General features: G+C 40.5%; 2 protein-coding genes across 2 annotated transcripts; both read left to right on the top strand.

The window, feature by feature from the left end:
• Nucleotides 1-13,368: 13,368 nt before the first annotated feature.
• Nucleotides 13,369-16,297, top strand: LOC127500346 (extracellular calcium-sensing receptor-like; the record flags this gene model as incomplete). Its single annotated transcript, XM_051871455.1, has 1 exon — nucleotides 13,369-16,297. A coding segment is annotated over one exon (921 nt), but the record flags the coding sequence as incomplete, so codon positions are not given.
• Nucleotides 16,298-16,307: 10 nt separating this feature from the next.
• LOC127500337 (vomeronasal type-2 receptor 26-like) lies at nucleotides 16,308-17,327 on the top strand. Its single transcript, XM_051871443.1, has one exon. It carries the CDS (start codon nucleotides 16,411-16,413, stop codon nucleotides 17,290-17,292), a length of 882 nt encoding a protein of 293 aa, XP_051727403.1. The 5' UTR covers nucleotides 16,308-16,410; the 3' UTR covers nucleotides 17,293-17,327.
• Nucleotides 17,328-17,874: the final 547 nt, after the last annotated feature.

The raw sequence follows: 17,874 nt of genomic DNA, 5'->3' as shown, positions 1-17,874 counted from the left end.
TAATCTCACATAGCTGTACATACGCAGGGGCAGGGTGGCTTTGAGGATTCAGGAGGCTCACCATCTTCATCTTCATCAGCCATCTCCTGCTCTCTTGTTTGGCTTAGAACAAGAAGAGCAACTGCTGCTGAATCAACACATCATCAAAATCACACAGCTCTCTCCCGTCAGCCGTCGAAGGTCGCAGGGAATTTCACCCCTTCAACTCTTCAACAAGCTTCAGCTGAGAACCGTTCCCCATATATGTTTCAACGCAGTGTAGAGTTCCCTTTCGAAAGGGAACAGCCTGCCACAAAAGAAACAGATGCCTTTAACATTAAAGACTCCAAATGCAAAATACATCAAAAATACTACAAAAGGTGTGCTTAAAAAATAAAATTATTGTACAAATCTCATTGTTACACATGAGCTGCCAAGTATGAAGAAAAAAATTACAACTTGCAGAGTAAAAAATTAAGTGTAGATTTGTGTACAAGACAATTTTAAACAGTAATCCTTTAACTTTTTTTGGTGATGCCAAGTCTATGTTTTATGCAGAGAGGAATCTTCCTATAGATTGCATGATGCCCCACTTTTTAGACTTCTGCCTTTGTACTGATTTGGAGACATCATTCCTATCATACTTTGAACACAAACTTTGAGAACTCTAGCATAAGACATTATCAAAAGTCACTACCTCTTCTGTTTTTTCCAGCCATATTGAAGGCACTGTTTCCACAGTGTTGTCTTGTTAAAATTTTTTATAACAGAAAAGCAGTCCTCTGTGACCTAAAAGGCACACACGTAAAAAAAATAATAACTTAAAAATAAATAACATTAAAATCAGCTGACAAGTGAACACTTACCATACTTTGGATAACTGACTTGAGTTCAGATTATAAAGAGGATACAGACCAATAATAATAAAATAAAATAACCCCCATACTGCCCCATAGACTTGTGAAAGTATAAAAATGCAAAACAAAAAATAAGACGGGATAAGCATGTCACATTGTACAACCAATGTATAGGGAAAAGCTTTTTTTTCTTAATTCAGTCCAAAAGCTAGTAAAGAACTGATGTCAAATGAAATTAAAAACTTATACCTAAAATACATTTTCACTGAAGGCTTTCCTTCACAGATATAATAGTAATATGCACAAACATATTTACAAAATTTGTAGACAGGCAAACATGTTAAATGTCAGTTTTACAGGGAATGTAAAACTAAGAAAAATTACCTCTAGGCAACGTGGCTTCCCGGCAAACACAGTAGGGATGGATGCGTCTTCTCTCTGAATGACCTGTCTGTTCTGAGATTTAGGTTACTGACATCAGGATAGATTACACGATGGCCATCCTATAAACCTTTTTGTGTACACTTATCACAGCCATAATACCCTGAATACTGTTTGATACTTTTCACCAAAGCCTTGGCGGGAGCGTCACAGGTCACACAGTGTAGAGTCACTTTGATTTTTTCATTTCCAAATTCTAAACCATTTGCCATCAAATTACAGAGATCCCTGACAACTTTGTCCAGAAATTCAAGATTACTAGGGTTTGAGGTCCCGCAGCACAAAGCAAATGGGAAAACAAATTAATTTTACACAGAACAGGCCAAAGTGACAAACTGCTACTTTTAAAGAGAGGCAAACCATCAACGTTCAAAGAAATGTCTAATTTCCTAAGCTTACTTAAAACACAATGGGGATAGATTTTCAAGTGCTTCAAGAGTTGTTCTTTGCAATCAAGGTAGATGTATTGCATGCCAGATTTGACCTGCAAATTTACACTGTCACAAGTCTCAAGCAAAGTTCTTGCTATTTTGGGAAGCTCTCGATGCCCATTTTTACTCAGAATCTTTAACAGTGAATCAACTGCATTATGCTTGATTTGGAATTCACTGGTCCACTGAGAAAGACTGTCACTAAGACAAGGACTGTGAGAGGTAGAAGGCTCGTTTTCATCACTGCTGGTCTCAGATATGTCATCAGAATCACTTAATTTTCCAGCATTTGTTATAGGCCTGTTTTTTTTTTCTTTGCATAATTGTATTTGTACACATATTTGAGTTGCTTTATTAAAAAAGAAACTGGGGTCAAAAAATATAAGCTATAAGGCCAAAAAAAAAACATCATACATCATACCCTGTTCATGTCAGACTCCGTTTGGATCTGTTTGAGAAACTGTTGAAAAATCACTGTGAGAGAGAGAGAAAGAGAGAGAGAGAGAGAGAGAGAGAGAGAGAACGCAAGTACCGGCATATAGCTGATTCATTTTCTAATTAAAATTGCAACTAACATTCACAGAAATGTATAGCAATTAAAATAACCAGATTTTTTTTTTTTTAAATGAGTGATGAAATTTACAGTCAAATAAATGTTTGTAAGACATTAATGGCCTTTATATTTCAAAAGAACAAACAAGAAAAAATATTGTTGACAATTTTTTAAAAACAGAATGGAACTTTAAAATGATGGTAAAAATGATGGTTCTAATGGTAATAATGTTAATAGTAATGTTGCCAGAGCAACAGAGAGAGCTCACAAACAGAAAACATTAGTTATAATGACAATGGGTAGCAAGTAAGTAGCCTTTAGCATTGCAAATTAATATACTTCTGGCTTGTGTGGTGATCAGAATCCCCATCGGAAGTAACTATTTCAAACACTCGCTGGTGCCTGAAAGTGAGTTTTCAACTGGAAATTGTTTTAAATGTCTTAAATATTTTTATTTTTAAAATATTTTTTGTTAGCCTGATGATGTGGAAAGTGAGCAGCGGTGTTGAGCCTCTCCTGACTCGAACTTTGCTCATAACCACTCCTCAAAACCAGGCTTACTTTGGACCAAGGCCCGATGAAGCCCCGCAAGTGGCAGTGGAAACGTGACAGGCTCTGGCACGCCCTGGTACACTTGCTTTTGGCCCGACAGTGGAAACACAGCTAATGTTAATTAATAAGTATTTTACGTTAAAAATTAACGTTATGAAGCATGTAAGAGTCACTAATTCATAAAATATAAAGCGGCAAAGCCCGTCTGCACTCAAATAGGAGTTCAGTTTAACATAGGCCAACCATTTAAAAATAAATCCAACATCACAGCAAGTAGCCTATAATTGTCTCCCGCAGAAATGACTGCAGACTTCTAAATTATTTACTACCCTGTCATACAAACTGCATATATAACAAAACAACAACATCAAAAAAAACCCTAACGTCTAATCGACTCATCTGTTAGAATGTCTGCGATCTGGCCTCAGAAGTTGACATATATAAAGGTGAGCTGCAGAATTTGGATACCATTGGTTTGAAAACGGCGCTGCATGGAGCGTATACACTGAGATGACGTCAGAACGTGGAAGACGGCTTGTTTAATTTGAAGTGCACTGCACAGACCGATCGGTGTATGACCGCGAGATCTTGGCTGTGGTGATCTAGTGGTTAGCGAACAGACATGTGTATCCTGCCGACCTGTGTTCAAATCCCGACTCGACGTCCTTTGCTGTTCCTGTTCCCCTCTCTCCACCCAATGCTTTTCTGTCAATCTCCACTCTCCTGTCCAGCTACGTAAGAGACTACGTAAGAGTTTGTATGCTGATACACCCATGACACTGAGAAACACTGATACTCTTTTCTCATCACTGATGCCATTCACCTCAACAAAAATCTCAAATCATTCTACATACGTGGACCATTGTTTCCTCGCTTCGTCGAATGTTTCGATATGTCCAATGATCGCGGCCATTGTGTACACTTGATCGCCAGCTTGATAATGGCAGTGGGAACTTTGTGCTCGTCGCCAATTTATGTTATGTCTGCATCAATATGCTAGTACTGATTATATCTGTTTTCATTTCAGGAAAAGACACAACACCATGAGAATGGGGAAAACAGCATGTTCTTCGTTTATTATGTCTGTCTCCGCCCAAACAACATGCAGCCTGGAGAGCCCTCCAACAGGTGAGGTTGAATTAACCCAAAAACATCACAGTTGAAAACATCATTGTCTTGTCTTGAGTCTTTTTGTATGTGTGTTTTATGTTGGTTCCTGCTTCGTCCCTGGTCACTGACTCCCCTTGTACTGGCAGGATGTTTTGGATGTGTAATGTGCGCATGCACGGCGCGTGCAGGAAATGAAAACATTTAGTAAAGCTTCCATGTTTTGTGCATGCCGTCTCCTGTCCGTTTCTTACTAATGAAATAACATGGTGTCAGAAGTGGACTTACCTCACTTTCCAAGAGACGACAGTCATCCACATCAGCTCGGCAAGAATAAAAGTTTGTAAGCAAAGTTTCAAAAAAACATTCCAGATCATGCGACAGCACCTGCAGCTACAAGACAGACAGAGAGTGTAAGTGAGCTCCGGGACGATCAAAACAACTGAAAAGAGACAAAAAATAAGAAAGTCCAACAGAAAGGCACCAAGGTAAACATTTAAGATGGATACTTTGTTCTCAATAAGCCAGGAACAGTTCAGGAACATTTCGACTTCAATTATTTTGGCAGCTGGCCAAATTGGATTAGACAATACGAGAGATTCCGCATAGCTGCTGGGATTAGTGAAAGAAGCCAAGAATATCAAGTCAGTTCACTTATGTACACAATGGGAGATAAAGCTGATGATATCATGTGCATGCTGGCTCTGTCTGAAGAAGACAGGAAGAAATATGACAAAGTTAAAGAAGCGTTTGAGAAACACTTCATATGTAAACACCAAGAACACTTCCACTTGGGCCTATGAAAGATTACAAACCTATCTTCTTGGACTAGATTTTGTGGTCAGGACTGATCACAGGCCACTAGTCCGTCTACTAGGCTCGAGACCGCTGGATTTCGTCTACGACTTCTACTGTTCTCCTACACAATCATGCACATTGATAGAAAAAATCTGATCATAGTAGACACCCTCTCCAGAGCTCTATTTTTTTTTATTTCAGGTCTCCATTTTTTTTTTTTTTTTATCTGAATGTTTATGGCTGTTACTTTGTGGATATGTCTTATGTTTATGTTTAAACCATGTTAATGGATTTATTTGGTTTAATAAAAAAATAAATAAAAATAAAATAAAGAGCTGGTCAAACATATCCACATCGCTATGAACAGATACTTATCGAACTGCTGTCATTTTTGTTGTGTGCACATATTTATAGAGCATGGGTGGCATTAAGATTTTGTATATTGCTCTAAAAAGTATTTTCAACTTTGCTTTACCCTAAACAAAGAAAAAAAAAAGAGCTTCGCAGTGAATATATCGGGACTTGAGTCTGTTTCATCCAATGCCTTTTAGTCTGATGCCTTTTTGTCTGAGGCCTGAGGTCTGAGGATGTCCTAAAATGTACACCATACACCTAGTCTGTAATCAAGCATCTCATTCACCATGCTACATGAAAGCCTGCACCACACACACCTCCATTGTCTGGTCTACGACTAGGACTACCCCAACACCTATGTGCTACTTATCCATTGATACTTACCTCTGTGTCTACCTGTTATCTTTCACTCCTGCGATCTCCATCTCCTGACTCCGTTATCCTCCGGGTCTATTTGCATATCCATCTCACTGCATCTGTTTTTAATAAACTGCCTTCCATTGAGTCACTTACCATTTCCGCTGAGTCTGTGTTTTCCTGATAGTATCTTGTAGCCTAGAAATGATGTGAAAACCATCCTGCCCACTCATTCACATAAAACAATATATTGATTTAAAATGTGTAAGACAGGTTTTGTGTCAGGAAGGCTTATGCGGGTAGGTGTGAATCATAAATATTGATGTGTTTCACACCTGGGAAGGCAAAGAGACCTCCCCTAATGTCCCTATCAGATGAACAGGACTAGAAGAAAGAATGTGAGGACATTAAAAGAAAGGCTTTTTGATTTTTGTATTTTATTTACAACACAACATAATCTAAATATACATAATGAAGGTGTCACAAACAGAAGAGGACAGACGAGGTGAGTAACATAAAAAAGTTCTTTACTGCAGTTAACGAGCAGAGCAGGAAAACAACAGGTGAGAATCTTGTATGGTGGAATGTTTGACTTGAACTTAGCTGAATGGTAATACAGTCTTTCTGGTGCAGGTGAAGTGGTGAAGCAGACAGATGGACGGGGACCAGGATGACGAACAAGACGAGATGAAAGTCATGGATCAGGATTGTCAGGTAAGCACTCAGATGAGTATAGGTGAGACTGTATGTTGAGTGACGAGACCAGACACGGAAGTGAAGGGAGTGGTGGTTTGTAAAGGGTGAGTTGATGATGGTGAACAGGTGCAGGTGATTAGTATTCTGGGGATTGTGAGCGAGTGGGCAGATCTGGTGCTGATGGCTGGGTCGATGGTGTCGCTGACTCTGTGACGTACCCCCTCCTCCACGGGCGGCTCCTGGCGGGGAGGACTTCTACCTCTGGGAGCAGGTCGAATTGGGTGTTCATGGTGGAACTGGGTGAGTAGAGTGGGGTCGAGGATGTCGTCTCTTGCGACCCAGGAGTGTTCCTCTGGGCCGAACCCCTCCCAGTCAATCAGGTACTCTAGACAGTTGCCCCATCACGAGTCAAGGATGGATTGGACCCGGTAGATGATGTTTTCGTCTGCAGCTTCAGGAGGAGGAGGTACGCCATCACCAGATCCTGTGGAGGGAGACAGAGGGTCAGTGTAAAGTTTTAATAAAGAAACATGAAAGGATGGTGAAATATGGTACTGTGGTTGAAGGTCCAGACGGTAAGTGATGTCGTTGAGCTGCCTCTGCACTGTGAAGGGACCTATATAGAAGGGACTCGAAGACGGATGTCCTGGATAGACAACCATACTTTCTGTCCAGGTTGGCACTGAGGAGTTGCTAGCCGTCGAACATCTGCTTGGTCCTTGTATTTTCACACTGCCTGTTGGAGGTTCGCTTGAGCCGAGCCCCACATCCTCTTGCTCTGCTGGAATTAGTGGTTGACAGCTGGAACCTCTGATGGCTCGCCGAACCATGGAAACAATGGTGGTTGGTATCCTAGCATGGACTGGAATGGAGTAAGCCTGGTGGTAGACTGGCAAAAAGAGTTTTGGTCGTAGATGATAAAGAGGCAGGTGTTGGAATTGGAGGGTGAAAGATCCGCCATGAAATCAATACCCAAATGTGACCAGGGACGTTGAGGAATGGGCAGAGGAGCCAGTCTGCCTTCGGGTAGTCGACAGGCAGTATTGGTGATGGCACAGACTGACTGAACAACCCTTGACATACCGGGAGATATCCTGGGTCATTGAAGGCCACCAGTAGCAATGGTTAAGGAGCGAGAGGGTTCGCTGACTACCTGGGTGTCCAGAGCACGGAGAGATTTGAGCTGAGTCTGGTTGATGGTACGTATAGGCGCACCTCAGGACCTCCCAGCGGATCAGGTTCGGTGAGAGTGGCTTGACAGATTTGGTCGTCGATGACCCATTGAATGGGGATTACTATTATGGCTGGAGGGAGGATGGATTCTGGTGTAGAAGTTTCGGGATCAGGATGGTGAAGATGAGAAAGAGCATTGGCTTTGCAGTTCTTGCTTCCAGGTCAGTAAGTGACTAAAAAGTCAAATCTGGGGAAGAATAACGCCCACTGGGCTTCACGCAGGTATTTTAGGTTTCTGTGGTCGGTGATGACTTCAAACTGGTGATTAGCTCACTCCAGCCAATGTCTCCACTCTTCCATGGTAAGCTTGATGGCTAAGAGTTCACGATTACCGGTATTGTAGTTTTGCTCCACCGGGGGCAGCTTTTTAGAGTAGAAGGCGCATGGATGGAGACACGGAGGGTCACCCTGCCACTGTGACAGCACTGCTCCGACTGGTGGGTGCATCTACCTCGACGACAAACGGCAATTCTGGATTGGGATGATGGAGGACTGGAGCAGAGACAAATGCTGCTTTCAAGCTTTCAAAGGAGCTGATGGCAGATGATGTCCAGGACAGAGACTTGGGCCGGTTTTTCAGGAGGGATGTGAGAGGAGAACTGAGGAAACTGTAGTTCTTGATAAAGCGGCGATAGAAATCCGCAAAACCCAGGAACCTTTGTAATTCTTTTATGCTGGTGGGTTGTGGCTAGTTCTGGATGGTTTCCACTGTCCTCTAGTCCATTTGTATGCCATGTTGGTCAATAATGTATCTTAGGAACTGGACGAAGGGTGTGTGGAACTCGCATTTTACACATGGCCGCAAGCCTCCATCCTTCTTGCTCAAGAAGAAAAAGCTTGAAGTGGCAGGGGACGTTGATGGACGTAATGAACTTCTGTTGAAGAGCCTTGATGACAGACGATTAGCAGGTTTGGAAACAGGACTCTCCCCATTGAAGGATATCACCAGAGTTCCAGTTGATCCGAGGATCATGATGTTGCAGCAACGGGCACCCCAGGAGGATGTCAGTGGTTGAACCTTCCAGCACCATGAAGGAGATCTTTTCCTTGTGCAGACTGCCTATGCGGAGCATCAGGGTTGGGGAGAAGTGACATATGCCACCACGACCCAGTGGTTTTCCCAGGATGGAATCTATCTTTAGGGCCTGGGGGCAGCATTTCCTCTTAATATTGAGCCTTTGAAGGAGGTTGTGGGAGATGAAGTTCCCCGCTGAGCCGGAGTCGATGAGGGCTTGTGCTGAAACAGAAGTATGACGAGTTAAGATATATACTGTAGTTCTTGTTAACGGAGCAATTTGTGGAGGAAAGTGGATAGTACTCACTCCACACACGGTTCGGCATGCACTTGCACTGCAGTTCATCTCATATCTGACGACGCATACGCATCTATAATATGGTTTGTAGAAAATAAATAAAACAGACAGACAGAGTTAGGCTAATGTATGTTTCTGTCGATGGATACACATTCTGGCTTACCCTAAACTTTGTTCAGTGCGAATGCCGCATGCATAGAGCATAAATGACCAGTCATTTACGCCGTCATCACCCGGGTGTTGATAGCGTGTGAGTGCAGGTGAGACATGAACAGCACATGTTGCTATCTGTGTTTAAACTAAACTCATTTAAGCCTTGCCAATTTAAACATTTGAGTGCAAGGCACAAAAGAGAACTTACGCGCGTGCTGTGAGAAGATTTGTGCATTCATCCGAAGCACGCATGTGAAAGCTCGTGTACAGCACGCAAATATTGAGGTGAACTTATACACTCGAGAAAGAACGCATTTGTTCAGTATCAGTGTACTGATCCATGTATTATGCCTTAAAGAGACAGCAGCTCTTGCATTCTGTCTGAATGCGTTTTTAATGTTAATCAAACAACAAAAGACAAGGAAATCACTCATTGCTCATGACTGAATAATAACTTAATAATTAATAAGGATTGATCTTTATTTAATTTATACAGTGAAGATTACATGCAATGTTGTTTTACATTTTATTAGCTACTTTATTCAATTTCTGTATCTGAAAACTGGATACATGAAAAACCTGAAAAGCTTTATTTATTTGTATCTTTGCTTTACTGTATTTATTTGTGCTGTTTGATTATTTGTTCTTATTTATTTATTTATTTATTTTTTATTTGACAGCAGTAATTTTTTACCTGAACATAGCACATACCGAACCGTACCCGAAACCGTGAGCCTAAAACCGTGATACAAACCAAACCGTGAGTAATCTGAACCTTTGCACCCCTAATAAACAAAGATGGTTGGTAATTCTTCGCTGACGCTCCGCAAGAGTGAGATCGTTGGAGTCAGTCTACATCGGCTTGGGTGCTGGAAGGGCGACAGCTGTTACAGAGGACGGAGGATGCAGAGCGGGTTATTCGATAGTGGTTCATGGTTCAGTGGTTCAATAACCAGAGAGAATAACAATGGTGAGAGTGGGCAGCCTTAACGACAGCCTCTGCTTATTGAAAATCTGTCAACACTCTGTTAGTGTTAACTTGAGCCATAGGATTAGAATATAAAAGCTTAACTAAACCGATAAAATTAGATCCTAGTTCTATTTTCTCTAATACCGCAAAAAGAAAGGGCCATTCCACCCTATCAAATGCCTTTTCGGCATTGAGAGATACAATGAAGGCAGGTTCCTTGGTAATATTTAAATGATCTATAATATTCAACACTTGTTGGCACATATATAATAATATGGCACATATTATTAGTGCCATATCTTTTTTTTTTTTTTTACTCGTAATTTGAATATGGAAGGCGGTCTGACGGAAGCTAGATATTTTACCTCATAACTTGTTAAATATGGATATATTTTTTACACAAACGCTTCGCTTCAGAAGGCCTTTATTAACCAAAGCCGTGTGAAGTACGTTTATGATTGATGGATGTGGATGTATGGATGTTTCTTCAGCTCATACTTGTTGGTCTTGTACACTGCCGTTATAAAGCTCAGATGCATCAGCATATTTATTAATATATCCTCGATTGTGTTCATCAGAAAGAAGAAAGTCATATACACCTAGGATGGCTTGAGGATGAGTAAAGCTTGGGGTAATTTTCATTTGAAAGTGAACTAATCCTTTAAACCAGTGGTTCCCAAACCTGTCCTGGAGGACCCCCAGCCCTGCACATTTTGTATGTCTCCCTATTTCTGACACACCCATTTCAGGTCTTGCAGTCTATACTAATGAGCTCATGAGTTGAATCAGGTGTGATAGATGAGGGAGAATATGCAGGGCTGGGGGTCCTCTAGGACAGGTTTGGGAACCACTGCTTTAAACAGTACATGAAAAGTGTTTCCGTTGCTTCATGAAAATTTTTGAAACGTCTGTGTATTTGACAAATATTGCATCTAATCCACTTTGTCTGTGATAAAGTATGCAAACACTGTGCAAGCGTCACTATGGTAAGCAGAAAGTGTCCAACCTGATGGCTCCTTTTTCAATTCCACCCCCGACTGCAAGCGGCAACTTTCACTGATTGGTCTGCGCAGCATCACGCTGTGCCACACACCTGCTGTTGAAGTCGAACACAACTACTGTCACCAGACTAATGCTGTGTTTTGATTGACTGTCCATTTGCGTGATCAGTGCATATGCTCTCTGGGAGTCCGGCTAATATCCTCTCTCGATGCCACATCCTGTGTGATTGGTGAATGGATAAGTCCAGCAGAGGGCACAGCTGACATACTTATTTTATAAAAAGCATCTTATAAATTTAATGAATGAACATCAAACAAAGACTGTATAAGCTGCGGTTTCTAGTCCAGTCTTATGTGTGATAAAAGTTTTTTTCATCCAGTTTTATTACTTTAATTTTATTTCATTTTATTCAAGCAAATTGCTTCATATAATCAGAATGAAACAGATATATCCAGATAATCGTAAACAGCAGAAAATAAGGAGATATTAAAAAAAGCATTCCAATACCCAGGGTCTATAGTCGTGCTTTTGAGTGTACCTGCTTTGCAACTGCTATTGAGATAAATGGGAATGCGAATTGGAATTTTTATATGCCAGAAGAGGGCAGTTGATTGTACATTGTATGCTAAGTGACTAGGATCACTTCACTTTGTGTAAATTCTCAAGTAATCTTTCAACATTTTTCTAGTTTTGATTTTTGGTAGGGTTTTTTTTTGTTTTGTTTTGTTTTGTTTTTTTTTGCTCTGTGCCTGCAGCTGCACAATTTGACAAAGTCATTTTAATTCTCAAAGTAGGCTACTTTTTTGTTTTTGTGCTCTCCACAAGGTCTTTCTACAATTATCCCCCACTCACTTGTTTTCCTGCTGCATGTTCTTTTGCCCTAGGCAAATTAAAGTCTACAAAAGAGGAGTTATCATCTAACCCTTTTTTCTTTGCTTGGAAAAGCGTGAGCCTGCACTTCTCCACTCAGTCTCTCTCTCCCTCCCCCTATCTCTTTCTCTCTCTTTTTCTGTGCATGTGTAAAGTGATGGGATTGATTATGTGGTTGTGGCTGGTGGGATTTATTGTTGAGATGGCCAGGGTTTGTGGTGCAGGCCTGTCCTGTGTTCTGCAGGGCAGATATTTTTCAGAGAGCCTGTATAAAGAGGGAGATGTGATTATTGGTGGTCTGTTTCCAGTTCATAATGAAGCACCAGCACCTGATCATGCTTTTACTGAAATACAGCAAGGTGCTCACTGCCAGGGGTGAGGATAATGAGAGCATTTAAAATGAACTATAGGCAATTTGTAGAGTAACTGTTTATACATTCAAAATGGTTTCTCATGGAGGATTAACGTTTTGTTAACTATAATTACCTAACCTGTAATACCTTTATTTGATTTTTAATTTAGTAAACTCATTTAGGTTGCCTGAAACAATATTTTTTATTGGGTATATTCCAGCATACTAAGAAAATCACATCAGGATGATGTTTATTTTCCCTCCATATAGATTATTAATGAACTGACCCAATTCAGTTATTCCTCAAATTACAAAACTTTACATTTTACATTCTCTTTCAGTGTTGACCTTCGTTCATATCGCTGGCTCAAAGCTATGATCTTCACAGTGGAGGAGATTAATCGGGACCCTGTTCTGCTACCAAACATTACTTTGGGGTACCTGGTAGCAGATACCTGCTTAGCTGAGGGCACAACACTGAGGGCTGCTTTAGCTCTGGTAACAGGGCAGGAGGAGACAGTGTTGGGCTCAGAGTGCAACGGGGCTCCAATGGTGCCTGTCATTGTTGGTGACGCTCGTTCCTCTGCCTCAGTAGTGGTGGCTGACACACTGGGAGTTTTTGATATACCCATGGTATTATGAATTAAGAGACCCAATCATTGATTATTTTTTTGGAAAATTATGTTTATGCATTTTTTATTTGGGGTGAATTTTAGAAAAAGTGTGTTGCAAAGATTATAAGTTCAAGTTATACTGACCTTCATAAAGGCTTTCCCACTGTACATTTTCTAAAATTTAATGAACTGGAATTTTTACTTCATATTTAACTTAAAATGCATTTTGAACAGTGGGGTCTTGAGTTAAAAAAAAAAAAAAATCCAGTAAGCTAGAAAGTTTAAAAATATGTTGAAATCAAAGCACTCCTTGTACACTCAAGTCTCAATTGGCTACACTGAAAAACGTGAAAAGTATATTATTCTGTGCATAACAGTAAACATAATACCATTGTTGGAACATTTAAGAGAAACGATCTCAATTTTTAACTGGTTTATATATAATTTTTGGAATGTTTCCATTTTCTGTCACTAAAAATTGTGATGATAATAATAATAATAATAATAATAAACAAACAAACATAGAAGCCTTTTGATAAATTTGCTAAATTGGTTTCAAATCAGCCAGTAATGGTGGCAATAGGCAATGAAAACATAGTGTGACTTTGACATGCTAAACTTCTTGTTGCTATAGAACATTTTAGAGTGAAAGCAACTGTTATTTGTAGTTTTAACACAGGTTTATTGAAAACAGTATGAATTATTTAAATATTTTAAATAATTGTGTGGCAATTTAGTTACAGTGTCTCTAAGCATACAATTTGCTTTCTTTTTTACACAGTTTTTCTTCAGATCTTGTCTCTGTTTTTTGTCTGTCCAGGTGAGTTATTTTGCATCCTGTGCTTGTCTGAGTGACAGTGACAGATTTCACTCTTTCCTGCGTACTGTTCCCAGTGATGCCTTCCAGGCCAAGGCCATAGCCCGTCTGCTGCGCCTGCTGGACTGGACCTGGGTGGGGGTGGTCGCAGGGGATGATGAATATGGTAAAAGTGGCGTGCAGCTGCTCTTGAAAGAATTGGAACATACAGGGATCTGCATAGACTACTTGGAATTAATTCCTAAATCACACTCACAAAGCAGGATCAAGCAAACTGTGGAGAGGATCCAGGGTTCCACAGCTCGTGTGGTGGTGACATTTGCCATTGCCCCCGACATAGAAATCCTGTTCAAGGAAGTGGTGGTGCAGAATGTGACCAACAGGCAGTGGATAGCCACAGAGGCCTGGAGCACCTCCATTCAGTTCTTCGACCAAGCAAGCATTCCTTTTCTAGCTGGTACTCTCGGCTTTGCCCTGCGCCGAGCTGATATTCAGGGTCTTGGTGCTTATCTTGCCCAGCTGAGCCCTGTGAAGCAGCCAAATGAACCGTTCGTAAAAGATGTATGGGAAGAAATATTTGGTTGCTCACTGGCACAGGACTGGCAGCCTTCATTTAAAAGGCCAAAGTGCACAGGCTCAGAGAATGTAGAGAAACATGGCCACATCTACATAGATGTTTCACAGTTGAGAGTCACTTACAATGTGTATAAGGCTGTGTATGCTATTGCCAATGCTATTCACAACATGATGGCCTGTCAGCCTGGTAGAGGGCCGTTTGAAGATGGAGAATGTCCTGATGTGACTCAAATAAAGCCCAGAGAGGTAGAGACAGGAGTCTAAAAAAGTCATTTTAAATTCTTTTCCCTCACATTTTTTTTTTTTTTTTTTTTTTGATGTGACACTTTTTAAATTATTTACTGCATATGATCATCTGTGCTCCTTTTACTTTTACAGCTTCTGTACTACTTACATGCAGTAAACTTCACAACACCAGTAGGTGAGCTGGTTTATTTTGAAGATAACGGAGAGCCATCTGCCTCATATGACATTATGAACTGGCATGTAGATGAAAGCGGAGCAGTACATTTTATCCAGGTTGGACAGTTTGATGCAGCCAAAGGACCAGGCCAGGAGCTGAACATAAACCTTGAGAAAGTGGTTTGGGGTGGGGGCTGGGCTGACAAAGTAAGAGTCCAGTGACTTTCCTTTATTATATAATTTCAAATATTTTTGGTTTAAATATTTGACTTTAGAGATGCATATACAAACAAACATTAAGGGACTCAGTCTGATTTGTCACAATCAGGGGTTATAATAACGGTGACCGGGAGGGGACATGTTCAGTTCACTTAGCTTTGTCGAGGCCACAACATACTAACTCGTAGGAACGTCATATTCACTTGTTGGAATGTGATAAGTCATGACCATGACCATATATATATATATATATATTTCATTTTATTTAGGTTTATTGATAATTTTATTATTTAGTGCTTTATAGGCAACATCGCACACAATAGGCTATAATATATAAATATAATCGTTTCTTAATTCCGCCCTTAGTTTGTCATTCTTAATTAAAAATAAATATTATTATAGGCCTATACATTTCTAATAATTCCAGGTTGCTATGGTCGTGCAGGTTGTTTACACATTTAACTTGTCGCCATAAGAAATAGATGTCGTTCCTGCAACATGAAGTCGTGGCCCTGAGAAAATTGTTGTTCCCTCAACATATGATCTCAAGGCGATGACTTTACTTCACGTGGCCACGATATAGATCATACAAGGATGTTGTTACCTCGACAAAATGATCTTGTGGCCACGACTTATTATCACGTTCCCACAAGTTAATATGTTGTGGCCATGACAAAACTAAGTGAACTGAACATGTCCCCTCCCAGGGACATGGACTAGCAAGATATGACATGACATGCTCCCACAAGACACATTTATTTCATCCTATGTTGAAACTAATTTCTAACCCTACATACATTTGTAAGAACAGAAATGAAATGCATACTGTATATATATGGATAAATATACAAAGTACTGTATGTGTCAATCAACGATCAAGTGGTATAATTATTGCTTTTGATGTGAGAGTTCCTGGGTTTACAACCTGGAGGAAAAAAAAAAAAAACATGGAAGTGGCATTCTGTGCTTTCACTGATGTCTGCTATATATACTTACTCTGCTTATATTCTCTTATTTTCTCTGTGGGGTCAGTAGGGCTCTTCTTTGGCATGTAGAAAAAGAGGGAGAAACAAATCAACTGGCAAAACACAATATCTTTCACTAATGAAAACAGTCTAGCATGATGTTACTTGCTTTAGGTTTACTCTTGTATTCTGTACTGAACATGAAAATGTAAATGCATGAGTTTGTGTGGTAATGTTTTTCAAGTGCTTTCTGTAAAAATGGTACGAGAAGTGTGCAGGTGAACGCGTCCATTATCAAACCTCTCAGTATTGCTGCTGAGCGGGGAAAGACATGTCTTGGGAATGATTATATGTTTGTGTGTGTGACAAGTGTACTTGTCTTTTAAAGAAAAAGAGGAATGCATTTGTATGAGGAATTTTTTCTTTCTTTCTGCTCTTCTTTATGCGCTTGTACTGACAGATATTGTGTTGTTAGAAGGATGATGTGAATCTAATTGAGTTTCTTCCTGTATCATTAAGGTTCCTGTATCCGTGTGCAGTGCGAGTTGTCTTCCAGGCACTAGAAAGTCTGTACAAAAAGGAAAACCTGTTTGCTGTTTCGACTGTCTTTCCTGTGCAGCAGGAGAAGTCAGTAACTTGACAGGTATTACATATACATATATTTAGTAATTAATAACATTATTAAATGATAATTTTCATTGAATGGAAATAACATTTTAACCTTGAACATTGTGCTAGATATTGCAAAAGCTGTGTAGGTAACTTTAAAAAATATGTGCAATTAGACTCTACAGAGTGTATGAGATGCCCAGAGCGGTTCTGGTCAAACACTGAAAGAACAAGGTGCATCCCAAAGGTTGTAGAGTTTCTGTCCTTGCAAGATACCATGGGAATTGTCTTGACAGTCTTATCTGTCACTGGGGCAACACTGACAACAACTGTTCTGGCTGCTTTTTTCCATCATCGTGACACACCACTTGTGCGGGCTAACAACTCAGAGCTGAGCTTCTTGCTACTGGTGTCGCTTACCCTCTGCTTTCTATGCGCCCTGGTTTTCATTGGCCGCCCTGCACCATGGAACTGCATGCTACGTCACACCCTGTTTGGAGTGAGCTTTGTGATCTGCATCGCCTGCGTCCTTAGTAAGACTGTGGTTGTGCTCGTGGCTTTTCGAGCCACTCTACCTGGATCTAACCTGATGCAGTACTTTGGGCCCATCCAGCAGAGGGCAGGCATCTTCCTTTGCACGATGGTTCAGATTGTCATATGTTTGCTGTGGCTGCTGATGGCTCCCCCTCTGCCTACAGAGAGTGCAGGTGAGCTTGGCGCTCGAGTGATCCTGCAGTGCACAGTGGGATCTGTAGTGGGGTTTGTACTGGTGCTGGGGTACATCGGTCTGTTAGCAGTGGTCTGCTTCCTGCTGGCCTTCTTTGCTCGAAAGCTCCCAGACAATTTCAATGAGGCTAAATTCATTACTTTCAGCATGCTGATCTTCTGTGCTGTGTGGATTGCATTTGTGCCGGCGTACGTCAGCTCACCGGGGAAGTACACAGTGGCTGTGGAGATTTTCGCCATTTTGGCTTCCAGTTACGGCCTGTTGCTGTGTATATTCACCCCAAAATGTTACATCATTCTGCTTAAACCTGAGAAAAATACAAAAAAGAACATGATGTCCAGATAAGATGAACAAATGAAAGACTTATGTGGCAAGACTTAATTTTCATAAGGGCAATATGTATAGATATGTAGAAACACTCTTAGTACTGCTGTATTAATCAGTCTGTGATAAATAAAACTGACTAAAATAAAAGCAGAGGGGATAACATAAACTGTTAGGTTCCCTCTAAATGTGTTCTCAATTTTTTTTGTTTGTCTGTTTGTATGATGTTTATTCATGTACTGTGTCTCAGTAACCAGCATGACATACAAAAGTTTTAAAAAATACATTTTACTTTCTAAAATCATGATTTTCTGTTATATCACTGATTCTGCTTAACTTTCACAGTGTGTGCTGAGACAGTTATTAACCACCATGTCAACCTGAACAAAGCATCTTAAACCAGTGGTAGGCAATAGGCGGCCCGCGGGCCAAAACTGTCCCGCCAGAAATAATATCTGGTGTCGGTGTTATATTCTTTGAAAACAGCGACAGCTTTGTTGCAGATAAGACACACTGGCTTTGCATTCACAAAACTAGGTAGGACTAGGATGAACGCATAGTTGTCTTTCCATTCTTCTTTGTATGCCCTGTTTTCACTGACAA

Source organism: Ctenopharyngodon idella, chromosome 18 (assembly GCF_019924925.1).
Source record: "Ctenopharyngodon idella isolate HZGC_01 chromosome 18, HZGC01, whole genome shotgun sequence".
Classification (NCBI taxonomy): Eukaryota; Metazoa; Chordata; class Actinopteri; order Cypriniformes; family Xenocyprididae; genus Ctenopharyngodon; species Ctenopharyngodon idella.
The sequence above is the reverse complement of the archived record's forward strand: the minus strand, read 5'-3'. Positions and strand labels throughout refer to the sequence as shown.

What these genes read in the sequence shown, in the direction of transcription:
- LOC127500337 (XM_051871443.1), top strand. Translation starts at nt 16,411, where the DNA reads ATGAGATGCCCAGAGCGGTTCTGGTCAAACACTGAAAGAACAAGGTGC.